The 16,646-nt window shown below is 45.0% G+C and overlaps 1 protein-coding gene and 1 long non-coding RNA gene across 2 annotated transcripts in view; one reads left to right on the top strand and one right to left on the bottom strand.

Annotated features, from left to right (window-relative positions):
- The window catches only part of TSPAN5 (tetraspanin 5), an 85,666-nt gene extending 83,608 nt beyond the window's left edge, over positions 1-2,058 (bottom strand). The window contains exon 1 of the mRNA XM_005443830.4: positions 1,920-2,058. Within this exon, the coding sequence (XP_005443887.1) occupies positions 1,920-2,000 (81 nt within the window). The 5' untranslated portion in view covers positions 2,001-2,058. The remainder of the gene's footprint in view (positions 1-1,919) is intronic.
- The window catches only part of LOC114017156 (uncharacterized), a 29,666-nt gene continuing 14,931 nt past the window's right edge, over positions 1,912-16,646 (top strand). The window contains exon 1 of the long non-coding RNA XR_003562041.2: positions 1,912-2,037. This is a non-coding gene — a long non-coding RNA (uncharacterized LOC114017156). The remainder of the gene's footprint in view (positions 2,038-16,646) is intronic.

The following is a 16,646-nucleotide window of genomic DNA, read 5'->3' as shown; positions in this document are numbered from 1 at the left end:
ATCCTTTAACCCTTTCAGTTACAAAAGGAACATCTGCCCTCATGCAAAAGCTATGCCGCATCAGCCTCAACAGCACAGGAATAAGAAAATGACTAGCCACAAAACACCTAAAACATACTGCTTCCTCACTTGCATCATCCACACGTTAACCTTCAGAAAATAACATGAAGGAAATTACAGTGTATATAGCTTCTTATAGACTGACGGCGCCTGAAGGATCAAGACAACATGTTTATGTATATTCCACCATAATCTCCCTTTTTTAGTCCAAGGACACAGCATGCAAATGTTCCTCACGCTATTCTGTTCCCTGCTGAAAAACATCTGTGTTCACAGCCCATGGGAATCAAAATGAAAAAAAAAAACGACAAGTGAAAAGAACCATGGCAAACTCAGCCACTAAAAATGGAGTAAACAGTACAATAAAAACAGCTATTACAGGGTCAGAATACTACAAAGCTTGCAACCACTCATCTCCACAGGTTGGTCTTGGGCCAAGTAAACATTGACACAAAACCTCAATCAACTTCACTTACTTAAGTAAGCAGCTTACTCTCTTCATCAAGAAAAGGTATTTCAGTACCAAAGTGCAATTAATCAAAACTCCCATCTTCCAAAACATCCTTTTCAGGCATCTTTACTTTCCAGAAATAGTGACATGAAGTTAGCCATGAGTACCTGCTAGCCATATAACCACTCTCCTCTGTTCTCCCCAAGGTGACAATCACAAGCTCAGTACTGGTTAGATGGTTTCTCTCCGCTAGGCTTCCCTACCTTCATCTGTAAAACTTCAAAGGTGGGGGGTTTTTTTGTTTGTTTTTTCCAGTTCACCTTTCTGGTCCAAAGAAGCCACTGTATCAGATATGTACTCAACTTGCCCTCAAAGACCTTCAAAAACACATTCACCATACTTGAGTTTCTGTATGTTTCTCATAGCTAAATGGAGTATCTCATGAAAAGGAGGACTGTACATCTAAGAGCTTTCACCCAACTTTCACATTCTGTGCAGTGATAAAACCTCAACATTTATGTTTGTGTGCGATAATGCTCACCCCCTCCCTCTGCGATTACCAAATTTGGCATACACATCCAACACCAGCTGCCTCTCTTTCAAATCCAACATTGAGAAGATGCTAGAAATACTATTACAAGCAGGTTACATTTCACTGTACAGTTCTGCCTACTCTACAGCCAGTGCTAGAATGGTGCAACAAGATACTGTGCCGTCAGGGTATCGAGCACCACAGCCAGGAACCCCAGCAAATGCCCTGCCAAGACTCCCACGGGCTTGCACTTTAGGGACGGGTGGGAATACTGTTTCCTCCATCCTATTATTGCTGCTACTACTACTATGTGTTAATAGCTAATGGTAATAAGCCCGTGCCGTACACAACCTCGTCATTGTGCAATCATTGCCTTACACAGCGCTGTTCGGAGAACTCGAGCTGCAATCTTTTTTTAAATTTTTCATATTTAACAGGGATATCAGCACGAAAACATGCAGATCAATTCGTTCTCTAGGCCTGGGTGTCTAGCTGCTCCCGCCCCCACCACAAGGCAGACGAGGGGGAAGGAAGGAGGGAGGATGAAAAAAGGAAAAGGGGGGGGAAAAGAAGGCAAGAAATCCTCTTCGCACCTACAACAAAAGCAGTTGGGGGGGCCGGAAGGGAAGCGGGATCAGAGCCTCCGCAGGTGCAGGAATGCAGCTCTCCAACTTGCCCGGCTGAGGCGGCGGCGCTCCCGGGCTCGCGCCCCCGGCCGCCCCGCTCAGACCCACCGGCGGGGCGCGCGCCCAGCTGTCACGCACGACTCCGTCCCTCCCTGCGCGCTTCTGGCCGTACCCGGCCCGGAGCGGCGGCGGGGGAGGAGGAGGAGGCGGCAGAGGAAGACACGAAGCGCCGTGCAACCGGCCCACTTACCCAGAAAATGACATTGAAGCCGAAGATGAAATATTTGATGCAACAACTGACTTCAGGCCCCTTGTAGTGCTTCCCGGACATCCTCTGCGCTCATGAAGACACTTTGCTCGCAGCCAGGGTGAGAATCGGAGAGTGGGGGGTGGGGAAAAAAAAAAAGGTGGGGGGACGGGGACGACACAGACTAGAAGGAGGGGGGCTGGTGGCGGCGCGGCGGGCAGGGTTCAGCGCCGGCAGCGCGCCGTGGGGAGATGCGGCAAGAGCGGAGCGGCGACGGGGCGACTCCGACTTGCCGGGCGCCGGGGATGGCCGGCGAGCAGCTCCCACCTCCTCTTCTCCCGCATGGAGGAGGCCTCGGCTGCTCGCAGCGGGCGGAGGGGAAGAGAGAAGGAGAAGGGCGGCCGCCGGGGAAGGAGCCGCCGGGAGGCGCCCGGGCAGAGGCGCGGGGCTGGCGGCCGCCACAGCCCAGCACTGCCCTGCCCTGCCGGAGCCGCGAGGCGCCCCGCACAACGCTCCCGCCCGCCCCCGCAGCACGGCAGCCACCGCGCACGCCCCGCGGAGGGGGCGGGGAAAGGCGCGCCACCGAGCGCCCGGCGGCGTGATTGGCGTCCGCCACGCCAATCCAACTGCGCCGCCGCCGGCCCGCGCCGCTGTGGGGGCGGGGAGGGGGCGGCTCTGCAGCACCCCCACCTCTCCCTCCCCCGCCGGCCTCATCCTCAGTGGCGTGCAGGGAGCGCGGTGCGGGTCGGGGGCTGCCGGAGGGGGCGCCCGTGAGGTGGCTCCCGGGGGGCTGGTGGTAGGGGGAGCGGTGGCCGCCGGCCTTTGTCTGCGGCGGTGAGGCGGGGGGCGGCCCGGCTGCTGCCGCCGCCTCGGTTATGTAACGGGGCCGGCGGGCACCGAGGCGGCCGTTGGCGCGGCCCCGGGGGACGGCCCGCGGAGCGCGTGCGGGGGGCCGCGCCTGTAAGCGCTGAGGTAAACCAGCGCGTTGGGTGTTAGGAGACCGTGAGGAATAACGGGCTCGAGGAGGCCGTTCTTCGTTACGGGTTTGTGAGTCAGAGTCGAGGTTTCTTCCACCCTGTGACACCTTCCTCGGCCGGGCCCCCGGCGGGCTGCCTGAGCCGGGGCGTTGCAGAAACGCGGAGGCGCCGGGCCGAGGGGCTCCGTCCTCCCGACAGCTGGGGCACGGCGCGGGCCGGCCGGTGCCGCGCAGCCGGGCTGCCGTGAGAGATCGGGGCCGCGCAGCGCGGGCAGCAAGCCAGGAGAGCGGCACGGCTCCGGGCGGGCTGCGGGCACGGGGAACAGCAAGACCGTAATTGTACTGGGGAGGTTGCTCTGAATGGGTGCCTTCAGATCACCTCCCACGTGAACTCGTGTGCATACACGTGTGGGAAGACAGGAAGAACTGTTTTACAATGTTTTAAAGAGTTTGTATTTTTACATACTCTGAATTTATATTGAAGCTGCTGGCTGTAAAGTTAGGTGGCTTAGTTGTATTCCTATGTTCTTGGGGATTCAGAGCCCGCCTGGTCCAGCATTAACAATATAATTAATAACATTTCTTTGCTGAAGAATATTATCATTTCAGTGTTTCAAGTCTAGCTGGACCAGGAAATTCTGAAGTGCAATACTCTGAATTCAAAAGATTGAATTCTTCGTAATAAATTACATTTCCCATCTCTACAAGGTAGCAAGATAGCACACTTTAAAAGTATGATAGTGTTAGAACTACAAAAGAAAGTCTTTGGTTCAAATAACTTCATATTGGTTATATGCCTTTTTGAGAGAGAAGGGAAATACTTATCTGTCAGGTGTGGTAGATATTGAGAAGACGATCCATGAAAATAAGCAATGTTACTGGTAAATGAGAAATTAATGCAACATGCCTATACAATTTAACTGTGACTATATAGCTTATTACATGAATGTTATCCCTGTGTCTATTGTTACCACTTTCTTTGCAAGACCATCCATGAAAAGGGTGAATGATTAGTAATACGTAGGTTCTGTACCAGTGAGTAAAAGCACATCACCATTTACAGTAGGGTATGGTAATAATATATTATATTAAGGTGCTGTTTTTACAAGTGGCTTCAAATATTGGTGACAACCTGTACAAACATTTATAATATTCCTGTCATAACACCCTACCAACACCACGTGTTGGCACCCTTTAGCATTTTAATGCTTCACAGGCAAGAGGAAAATACTGTAGAGTAATATTTATTACAATAAATTCGGTAACAATCTCAGATGGTTTGCCCGTTAATCCACTCATTCCCCATCAAAAACTTTAAAAAGATATGCAACCTACATCAATTACAGCATCATATCACATGACTTCACTTGCTTTCTCAATCAGAATAGTAGTATTATTGCCAAGCATCATTTTAAGGCATTTCATGTTGTTCCATTGTCTGATCAGCTTAAGGACAACTTAGGACGTCTGGTGTAAGCAGTTAGACTGCTCACTTGAAGATGGTGTAGAACACAGAACCCTGTTATTTTAAATTCACTTTGGGTGTACGGTTTCTGTGCAGCCTCAGAAATGAGCAACCAGACAGCAAAGGCAGCAGAACAGCTTTGATGTAGGTAATTGATCTCCAGAATGCCAGCTGGAACAGAGTCTTCTGCACCTGCAGCAGCCTCTCTGGTTTACAAACACATTTTGTCTCCTGTCCTAAACAAACAGGGATTTAAAAAAAATAATAATTGGCTTTGTGTCATCTCTTGTGGATTGCTTCTTACATTCTTTGGCCACCTAGGTCTGGAAGCTGAGCGAGATGACTGTGACAGCACTTAAAATTCATTGTTAGTTACCAGTCAATGCTGAGTTCCAGTGTGATGTTTTGGTACAAAAGCCTGAGGCAATACTAAGCAGGAATGATAACTATCTTTCCTTGCAGTATGGCACGACAGTTATTCAAATTCTGTTAGTTTATAGTTCATCTGACTAGTCACAGAGTACTAATGAACAGTATTTCAATGACAAAGCAAGGTGTCTAGTAACAGAGTGCTTTATAACACTAGGCAATGCTTTGATTTACTACTGACATTGGAGAAAAAGTCCCATCCAAATGATTAAATCTACTTCCTACCTCTAAGATGTAGATATCAACAGACTTCTGACCAAAAACTGGCCAAGTCTAATGCTAGTAAGTGCAGGAAGTTTGAGAAGTTCATCTCTTAAAAAGGGTATAGTGCAGACTCTGAAAATCTTCCCACCAAGTAAAGAGCTCTCATCCCAATTCCTCAATTCAATAATTTCTTAGATCCAGCACCTTTGTCTTTGTGTCAGCTCCTGCTGTTTGATCTATGAATAATTTGACATTTTCCAAGGAAAAAGAAATGCAAATCTGAGTGACTTGAGAAAAAGCTAAGCAGCACATTGAAGACAGGATGTGCCACATTTAGTGAGATAAAGAATTGTGGTCTAAAAAAGTTTGGTATCTGTGTCCCTAAGTCTCTGGTTATTTCCTAGAGAGTTCATTTTAGTTGAAATTCATAGGATAGCAATATTTTTCCATGAGGAAGCCATATAGCTTTCTGACATACAACAAGATTTGTAGTCAGAGGTAATATCTACCTCAGAATATTTTTCAATGTATCTATCATAATGGCTTGTAATGCCATTTGTGTTCATTTGATAGTTTTTCAACCACGAAAACACTTGTTTTCTGCTTAGCAAATGAATGACCGCTGATGAGGGGGCATTTTTTAGGTTTAAAAAGAATTCTGAGATAAGAATTTCATAGGACCAAATGCAAGTGGTGATACCGTTTGGATTAGCCTTGGTAGAATTACATGCCATGTCCCATCTGGCAACATGACTTTACCTTCCCACAAGAACAGCACAAAAATCTCTTCAATTAATTCATAAGTGCAAGTACTGAGTAATTGCTGTTGTGGCTAACACTGGTTAGTGGCTTTCTGGTGAGTATTAAGCTGCTTTTTCATATGAAACTTAGCTCTCAATACTGGATAATAATATCCTCTTGCAGGACCAACCCAACATCATTGTAATCTGATAACAGCAACGTTAGGATGACTCACAAAGCATTAAGCGTGTCTATACATCTACAGTTAGAGGCTGAAATCTGAAGCTAAGGCATACCAAATAATAACCAATAACTAACTGCATTGTGTGATTTTACTTTCTCACAGGAATGTGTATCTGAGCCTTAATTTTCTTTTCCTAAATGCTGTACTTCTGGTGTAAGTATCCGTAATTCATGTGTTCTTAAAGTACGGATAACTATATAAAGACACTGCAAGTGGCATTCACTTTAGTTCCTACCAGCCTTGGGCAGGTTTTGGAACACGGGTGATGCGAGCTACTAATTGGGATGCAAATTTCTTGGAGAGAACTACCAGGTATTAGCAATAATGGTCACAAAGTCTACTCAGCCAAACTCTACTGCTTGCAGTCTGCAAGCTGGTTTGTTCAAGATGAGCCCAGACAAGTCTTGCAGCAGTCTAAGCAGATAGACATGAAGACACAGCCTCAGAAGTCCCTTTGGAGCAAACATATGCAAAATGAGATATGCAGACCGTTAGTGCCAGAAACGCTACTTTGAAACGGTAGGGAAGAAATGCACCCTGCTGTTTCTTTCCTGTGAGAGAAATAAGAGGTTATTTATTGTGCCCGGCACCTCGAGCCAGGAGCTGCTGCCTCTGCTTCTTGTGAGAGGAAGGGGTGGGAGTGGTGGCATGCTTCCTCCCTCATGCTGTGCGGTCAAAGGCAAACGAGCAGCTGGGGCTGCAGCTGCACCATGGTGCTGCTTGGGGCAAACATCCAGAAACACAGCTCTGTTTCTGAAGTGCAGTGCCTCAGGAAGCCCCTGTTCTGGAGCTTTTTACAGAGCTTTCTTATTAATTCCCCAACAAGTCTATACAACAATGAAGCAAGAAGAGTATGAAGTACCTGGTCCGTAGCTCACTGTCACACAGTGACTGCAGGTGTGGTTCCAAATGCTCTTGCATCCAAAATGGCTCCAAAGTGCATTAACTATAAGCTACTTACAACCATTTTATACACAGGACAGTGATGGGGCTTAATGAGATAAAGCATATGCATTATTCTACAGAAGACACACAGATTTACTGTCCTGAATTAAGGGTGGCTACAATCAGAATATGGGCAGTCGCTTCCCCTTTCATTACTGGTGCTACAGGACCGTGGTCATTAACACGGTATGGCACTGGACAAACTGCAAATTTTGGAACTATTCGCTCCCCAGACACAGTTTGTTGCTTGTGTATACCTGAACGTTCTTGTGTAATTCTTGACAATTCTCTGTCCAAAAGGGCAACCGATGTTTATCCTGTGGCGGAGCACTATATGATTTTCATAAGTTAAGGTCCATTAGGTTTCTCAAGGCACTCTGAGTTGCTCTCAACTATTCTTCATCAAATAACACAGGACACCCTTGCTTCGCAGCTGGGAGGTTTAACATATGGTGTTTACTGTGTAATAGCACTCAGGAGAGTGAGGATTTCCTACGAGTGTGTTTTTAATGGTGACAAGATTTTCTGCAAATCCACCGTTTTAAGTAACCTTTGAGTATATTTCCCTTCAAGGGTTTTCTTTACTGAGCCTGAAGTCACCTGAGCTTCCCCTATCCCTCCTCCTGTGCAGATTTTTTTTTCCTGGGAGCTTGGATCAGAGTTGTCCACATAAACAATCCCTCAGGAATCAGCCTGGCATCTCTTTCCAGGCAGGACTGTAAATCTGTCAGAAGGTCAAGGAGCAGAAGCAAGAGGCAGGATGAGAGCGCACAAGACTGCGAATCTGGTTGTTGTAGACTTTAAACACAAGTTGCAGTCACAGTGGTGGGAGGGGCAGCTAGTGCACCAATTAATCTCAGAGCTCAGCTTTTAGAAAAGCTTTCAGCCATGTCCTGGCCAAGAGTTGAGCTAAAAGCTGTTGCAGTAGGTGTTTGGGCAGCCTGGTCAAGAGTTCAGCCCCTAGACCTCTGTGCAGGCAGGGCCTTAAATCCTTTTGCTGAGAACAGAGTGGCAAAAGCTGACTGTGCAGCAAGCTCCACTTTTAAATCTAAGCAATGTTTTTTCCATTGGTTTTTAATTCAAATGGCTGTAGGGATGCTGTGATTTGAAGGAACTCTGTATCATTGCATTCACAGCAGAGAGCTGATCCAAAACCCTCTGAGGAGAGGGATGAGGTGCTCAAGGGAGCCAGCACCTGCTGGAGGAGGCCCCAGATCTGCAGTGCAGTTGGGCTGCAGGCAGCCACCTCCTAACCTCTGGCGGGTACATGCATGCTCATCTGAGCTATGGTAATAGCAGTGGCAAAAGGGCTGCCATCTTTGCTGTGACAATTAATGTCTCCTCTCTGTCAGACCAGATGACAGAGTGTATCCAGGGCCTCTAACAGTTTTTAGGACTATAACAGGAGCTCTGCAAGTGAGCCTTCCCAAAGGAAGGGGTCTGATAATGTTTAACCTGACTTCCTCACAATTTTGTGTCTGGTTCTTCATACACACCTTCTCTACTCACATCTGACAACAGTTACCACATAGCAGGATCAAAAATACCAGTTTCTTTTACCTTTGGTATTGACACTTGATTTCTCGGACAGCTGCCACAGCAAACATAACACTTTTAATAGCACCAGTGAACAGGTATTTTACAGCAATATTCTGTGTAGTTTATATTGATGGACCTGCTTAGGACAAGGTAAACAAAAGGTAAACACATTTTTTTAGACATTCCCAAAAGCCATAAAATAGCAGTACTAGAGTCATTACAAAACCATGCTGTGTTGTTAGAACATTTTACTTCCCGTAGTGTCATGGGAGGAATACACGATGCCTGTTGTAAGGCTACATCTTTAGCAGATAGTCCTCTGTGCTCAGTGATAGCATGCCATTTGTGACAGGATCAAGTAGCAGAAGATAAGACTCAAGCTAGCCACACGATTTCTCTACTTACTTGGGAATTCCTGTATTTTGAAGAGTTCAAAGAGGAGGTAAACTGGGTCCAGACTTTGTTTCTGGACTACTTCCAAGTGCAAGGTTACACTTCATAAATAACCTGTACATATTACCTTTCAATCACCTTTAAAATAAAGGCACTTCAGAAAAACATAGCATTTACTTGTTTGCAAGTCCAGGACTTAAAAGTTTCCAAGCCCTTCTTCTCTTTGTTATGTTAACAAAACCAGACATCCTCCTGCAGATGAGAATGGGGCAGCCACTGGTATTCTTGTTGGGTTGAACAATTACTTTCGAAATCTTCTTTTTCAGAGGCTTGTCATTGCTCTATGCTTCACTACTGATGTTTCTCTGTGAGTTTGGATGGGTGGAGTTCATTTTGATTTCTTGCTTTTCCTCTACCACCCTAATTATACCATCAGCTTTTTTTGCTGTCATAGTGCTTTAAGAAAAGTGTGAGTGACTGATACCTGAGACAATATTTGGAAAAGAAATCCCACCCCAGGCTGATTTCTATATTCATCTCCATCTTACCGTTTCATGTACCACCATCTTTAGGAACATCTTCAGCATATCTTCAGCCTCTCACAAAGCTGTTTAAGTGCCCTGATATTTCCAGGTTTGATATTTTAGATTATACTACCTTGGAGGCAGGGACTATGTCTTCCCCTTGTTCCTGCAAGTGGCAAGCACAAAAAGCTAGTGTTGCAACAGCAAAACAACTACAGTAATTTTAATTTAAAAATGTATCTCTGTTGTTTTGAACTCAAGGATACAAATGCATCTATTAACATGCAGTGTGGACCCAGTAAATATAAATAATGTATCTGAAAATGTGAAGAAGAGACTGATAAGGGAAAAAAGTGATATCTTCAAGAAACAGATGCATACTTTGTCTACTCCTCTTGTCTGCTTTTGAAGTAAGCCACCTTGCTCTGTATAATGTGTCGGTCTGCAGTCATCAGGAAAGTTGACATTTTTCACTCTGTGAGCAAAATAATTTTACTTAAAGGAAAGCTAATTTTGCTCAGGACAGACATTTCTGCCCCCAATCACAGTGACATAAATGTCAGTGTGTAAGAGTTTTACAAATTTTATGTCACCAAATTCACCAGACCAAAATATGTGGCTGCTGTGTCATGACATCTCAGGACTTCATTATACTATATCCCAGTCTGAGTGATGAACTGTTAAATGTGTCACACTTATGCACATACCTATGAAATAGAAGACTCAACGAAAGTTGTATTACGTGTGTAACGTAATGGAGAAAAGAACAGGATGGGGAATTGTTTTCTTTTTGTCTTGCAAAACATCTCATTTTCTTAGATATTTGCACAGCTCTTTCAGTGTGTTTGAAAAGTTTGAACTATTCATCATAAAGGTAAATCTGCGAAAAGCATCAGTTATTTAAAAATATTAAGCTATAAAGGGGGTGGGCAGAGAGCTTACAACGAGTCCATTGTTCTGTTCTAAACACCGTCACTCCGGACTGGGAACAAAACTGAAAGCTGGACAAAAAGGAGGCCCAGCCATCTAGTGGTAAATAACGCTGACGTGCAGCCGCTGATGTCTGCCTTCCATGGGGATGCTCACAGGGCCCCCATGTGCTCCACAGAGAGAGAGAGCAAGGGACATGGCTCCGGTTTTGATAGGTGCAGGACTCAGCAGCAGTCGGACACCTAGGGAGCAAGCTAAAGTGCATAGGACCCTGCAGCCAAATTGGGAGAAAGGCTGGCAGGAGAAGTAACCATATCAAACACAAGGTTAGCTTTTGCTAGGATGACAAGGAAGAGCTGCAGTCAGTGTTCTACACTATAGAAGTACACCTATTTACAGTTGCTTGCTTACAATGTTTATTCAGACAGTCTTTTTTACAAAATGTATCTGTGTCCTTGCAAGCTTTTACTTGCCACCCTGCCTGCATCTGTACAGCAGTATTCAGGGGAAATTTTGGGCAGTTTTCCATAATTCCATAGCAGCATGTCCAGAAGATACACACAACAGAATGGCACAATGTGCTCAGGTCCCACAACACACAAGGAAAAGTTGTAAGCCAGACTGTCACAATTGAAACAAGAATGGTGCAATCAAACAGCTACACAAAGCCATATGTTTAGTCCGAGCTAGGGTAAAACACTTACCTACCAAATTTATTGAGACTGAACTGTTTTGTATTGTTACAAACTAATAGTTTAACCTTGGCAAGGCCTGAAGAGACACCAAAATAGTAAACCATTAAATACTTCAAAGAAAGAATAAAAAACATACAATGCATATGCCTGAATACCTCTTGGTATTCAGCCCAGTATGCTAGAGCTCCCATTCCAAAAGTGATGTCAGTGCTTAGAATCTCATATCTCCTTGAAAACCAGTCCGATGCAAGTCCTGCATGGCCTAGTGTGCAATTTATTTAGGCATAGAGAAGAGGTATCCAGTGGAATAGCCTAAGCAGCCTGGACATTAAATGACCATTAGTTTAAATGTGAGTTGAACCTCAGTAAAAACATAAAGCCAGTTATCTGTTTACCCAGCTATAGATGTAAGTGCTTCACTTAACCAAGTTTAAAGATACCACCTCTCTTACATTGTGATAAGCAATTGATTTCAGTCTGCATTTGTTAACCTATGGAGTAGCAGCATGATATTGAATTCCCTGTTGCTACATTTTGCTCCAAGCTATTTTGACTGCTATTGAACTCTTTTGAAATATCAAATTTTGTCCAAAGCACATCTCATTCTTGCCTTACACACTCATGAAACCGCATTGCAGGTTGTACTCAGCTTCAAAACACTAGGCTCAGTACAGTCATGGTTTTACCAGGTAAATATGGAATAATTCTGCAAAACTCCAAATAGTTACTTCATGCTGTTAGTGAGAATTTTTGTAACTGAAAACAAAGTTTTGTTCCAAGTAGTTGCTGCAGCATGAACTGATTTTAGCAGACATGGTTGTTCTTATCAGAAAACACAGTACTGGAGGGAGTACAGAGAATAATATTTCCCTTGAGGCAGGGGATATCCGAAGTCAGCTCAGTCACTCTTACTTGCTGACAGCCACTAGCATAGAAAAGAAACATACAGCTGTTTCCTACTAGAATGGTATCAGCTACTATATCTCAAACTCTCACTTCTATTTATATAATGTTTCGATTACCTACAGTGGCTAGCTAAAAATACAGCGTCAGGAAGTGGGGGGGTGGACATCTGGTTGCTGCTGTGAGGTGGTATTTGCCACTGATTCTCCTAGCAAAAACTGGAAAGTAGCTAGGGATACAAATTCATCATGAATGTTTTGTCTGGCTTCTGTTCTAAGGAGCATTGGGCCATGGAGTTGTTGAATCTCCCAACGAGCATTTATGCTCATTTTCCATCTGGTCTTTACCAAACATGGTCTCTCACCTGGCTAACAGGAGGAACTAACTGCCCAGTGCCTGCAACACTGTGTTCCCTGGCAGGATGTCTGCCTCACACCATCTGGCTTAGCCCCTCTGCTTTCACTGATAGATCACACCTGATATTTACTGTGAATCCTACATTCCCAAACTTTGAGAGCTGTCTGAAACCACAGACATTAGAAGGAAAATGAGCAGAAAAGCTGTGCTTTTTACTTCTCTGTTTTACCCACTGGGAAGCTGAGGCAACGCATAAGCTGTATTGGACTTTCTTACAGCCATCTCTGTAAATCAGTGCCCAGGTTTGCTGCCTGTTCCTGTACTCAGAAGTCAGTAAGAGGCTAGGACAGAGAGCTAGACATGAGCAGTCTGCTTCAAAATCTCTCAGTCTGCTTTTCCTTTTTTCCAGGTGAAAAGGAACAGTGTCCAAATCTGCATTCCTCTGCCATACGTTTTGGATATTCATTAGAACAGGGTTACTTTTTAACTACTTGAAACTGGAATTTAAAAGCTGCTGACTTAAGAAAAAGGAGTCAGGAAGGAGCACAACAGAGAAGGGATCAATGTTCTTGGGCAGAAAAAAATGGAAACAGCACCTCCTTCAATTTGTAAAACACTCACTGGGGTCAGGGTGGGGTGGTTTGGCAATGAGTACAAATGTACACAATCCTGTAGCCATTTGCAGCTGTCTGTATTCAGAGCACCACTGCTGTCTTACTTTCTACGACTCTGCAGGTTGCCTGCTGCGCTCTGCAAACACACTCCTCTCCTGTGGTTATTTTTGAAGCAGCTCCTTAGAACAGATGAACAGATGTCCTCATATATGTCTCTTCCCTACTACATAAATAACAGTTTACCTCATGCTCCCACCATCCTTTTGAACTAAATAAATAAAAAAAAAAAAAAAAGAGGAAGAGGAAAGACAGTATCCCTTCCCACTGGTGATTTCTGTTGTAGCTTTCATGGCAGTGTCACTCCACAACATGTGTTGCCCTCATGCCCTTCTTAGGGTGAACTACTGTCCTGATTTCAGATGGGATGGAGTTAATTTTCTTCTTAGTAGCTAGTGTGCAGTGCTGTGTTTTGGCTCTGATGTGAGAACAAGGTGGATCACACACTGATGTTTTTAGTTGCTGCTGGGTAATGTTCATACTAAGTCAAAGGATTTTCAGTTTCTGAGGCCTTTCCAGCCAGAGAAGCCTGGAGGGGCGCAGGAAATTGGGAGGGGACACAGCCAGGACAGCTGACCTGAACTGGCCAAAGAGGTATTCCATACCACATGACATCATGCTTGGTATATAAACTGGGGGAAGAAGAAGGAAGAGGGGGACATGCAGCATTATGGTGTTTGGTTTTGAGTTACACGTGACGGAGCCCTGCCTTCCTGGGGATGGCTGGACACCTCACCTGCCTGCCCATAGAAAGTAGTGAATGAATTCCTTGTTTTGCTTCACTTGAGTGTACAGCTTTTGCTTTGCCTGTTAAATTGTTCTTATCTCAACCCTCAAGTTTTGCATTCCTTTCTAATTCTCCTCGCCATCCCTCTGGGGAGGAGCTGGAGGGAGCAGGTGGGCGGCTGCATGGTGCTTGGTTGCCAGCTGGGGTTAAACCACTCCGCTGGGGACTGGCTGGGCATCAGTCAGTGGGTGGTGAGCAATTACATTGTCTATCATGTGTTCTCTTTCTTCCTTTCCCTTTGGATTTTATTCTTTCCCTCAATCTTTCCATTATAACTGTTATTGTCATTATTGTTCTTTCATTTTCATTCAGTTTCAGTTATTAAGTTGTGCTTATCTCAACCCTTAAGTTTTACATTCCTTTCCAATTCTCCTTCCCACGCCTCTGGGTAAGGGGGGAGTAAGTGAGTGGCTGTGTGGTACTTAATTACCAGCGAGGGTTAAACCATGACAACTACAAAGGTTTCTTTCTGGCCTTCTTCCTTGCCCTTCCCAGGACTCTTCCCTCTTTAGTACCTTTCCAACTCTTTCCCTCTTCTCCTTCTCTAACCTCCTGGAAGCACTGCAAACACCACAAGTCTCACAGAAACTTCTTCTTGAGTAATTCTACCAAGGAAAGATCCACATAGACCAGATACAATTTGTCCTCCTTGCATAGTCTTCCTGCAGTCAGCAGTACCATTGCTTGCCACCCAGGCACACCTGGTTTGGGCATCCGAGGCTCTTCTCGGGGAAGGAATGGTTCTTAACTATTTTGTCCTTCAATTCTCTTGGCAATACTAACATTGGTACATTCCTGAAGAAGTGAATTGAATGTGTGCAAAATGGGCTAGCTTGAGATGTATGGATGCTGACGTTTCCCTGTGAACCTGACAGAACCAAACCAGTAACACTAATAAGAACCAGTCCATCACATCACTGGAAAAAGCTGAATCAAACCACCATGCTTTCTCTTGGTCTCTCTTTAGAAACCAAGCCTGGCATGTTATTGCCAGCTCTCAGAGGATCTGCTCTGCTGTCCCACAAAGCAGCAAGCCCCAGCTTGTACTTCTGGCTTCCAAAGAATGTGCAGAGAACAGCCTTAACTCCAAGATTATGTAACTTGTAAACATTTAGTTTTAGGTGTTGAATCTAGGGGAATCAGCCAAGCAATCCTTCAGCCTGTCCATTCCAATGATTAAAGTATGTGCTGAGTCATGGAAAAACATACAGAGTAAAATATCTTTTATAAAGTATTTGACCTGAATATTATTATCTGGTACCTTTTATGCAAACAGGGGCTGATTCTGCTAGCCTTGCTCAGAGTAGCCAGGAAGTATCCTTATGGGTTTAACCAGAACAGATCAATAAGGTACTTTTCATGAGCAGGCAAAGCAAGCACAAGCCTGCAGAGGCAGAGGCAGAGCAATTACACAGGCCTACAACCTTTGAGCCCTTTGAGATGTGAAATCCCAGCTCAGAGCAAATCAATAGGAGTTTAGCGATTTTGGCTGGGGGTGGAGAGCTTTAACCACACAGCTTATTGGGCAATGTTCCTACCAAAGTACAACACAAGACCAATCTGCAAAGCCAAGAGCTTGGAACAAGAGAATTTCCCCCTGTAGCCAAGGCCCTATGTATGATCACCAATGAACGCCACTGGACGCTAAAACAAGATATACTCTATAAAATGCAACATCTCAGAGACAGTCCTGGTGGCGTAATAGCATTCCCAAATGGCTGTTTTAGCACTGTTGCCAACAAGACCTCTGGAATGCCAAACAAGGGTTCAGTAATTGCTAATGCTGCTGGGTTATATTTGCTCCTTTCCAGGTGACTGAAAAATTATCAGACTGTCCATTTCTACTCCTCTTCTTTGCCTGATGTCTCTGAGACCAAGATCCTACAATCTGGGGTGTCTGCAGCAGCTTTGTTACTGGTGGCATAGGGGTTATAGACATGCCATAATGTAGGGGCAGATTTAAATTGGACTCACAAGGTTTGGAACTTCTTTTTCTGTTTGTATTTTATTTATTTTATTCTTTCTTTTTTTTTTTTTTACCATGCAGTCTCTTAACAGCTGTGCTCCCCCTAATGCTGGAAAAGGAAAATAGGTCTTCTACTAGTCGGTACTAAGAGTAGATTCAAAGATGCTTCACACACAGACAGGCCTTTGACACCCTGCGGAGGTTTTTAGCCTTATATTACATCTCCCAGCATGATTTGGCCAACAGAAGAAACAGAGAATGTGTGTTGCCCGCTAGGCACAACTCTGTGCTACACTGTAAACTATTACACAGTTGTGTTTTAACATGGAAAATGGATCTCAGTTGTGATTTCAGGAAGAAGTCGTTGGCTCAACTGCTCAACAGTGGGAAAGGGAAAGCTTTAGCTGCTGCTCTGCCAAACAAAATGAAAACCAAATCCAGTGTGACATGAGTGTGGAGATGCACACTGAAGTTACACTACAAGGTTCTAGATAGTAGATGTGCTAAAAAAAGCCCCCACACCCAAATGCAAAACTAAAATAAAAGAAATTAATTAGAGGAGACAAAGTAAGATCAAACATCCTCACCCCAAGAGCAGCTATGGTGGGGCACACACAGGCTTCAGCACCCTTTCGCTGGCACATGGAGCCCATGGGTAGCGGTACGAACATGGTTACACAGAGCTAAAAGGATGCACTGACCAAGGGTCAGGTCATGGAACAAGAACATGTTTCCTTTTCATGGGCTGCAGGGTGGGGGTGGGCTCACCGTGGAAGCCACCAGAAGGCCTGAGAAACACTCAGTCCAGCTGTGGTACAGCATCCTCCATCAGAAACACTGAGGCTCTTAGCACGTTGGTGGGGCAGTGAAGGAGACCAAAGCAGTGCAGACCTCTCTGTGTCCTTACCCGCTGCAGCAGGCAGGGGCTTAAAATCCCCCACATGCCTGTTTCCATTTCAAC

Source organism: Falco cherrug, chromosome 1 (genome assembly GCF_023634085.1).
Source record: "Falco cherrug isolate bFalChe1 chromosome 1, bFalChe1.pri, whole genome shotgun sequence".
In the NCBI taxonomy this organism is placed as follows: Eukaryota; Metazoa; Chordata; class Aves; order Falconiformes; family Falconidae; genus Falco; species Falco cherrug.
The sequence above is the reverse complement of the archived record's forward strand: the minus strand, read 5'-3'. Positions and strand labels throughout refer to the sequence as shown.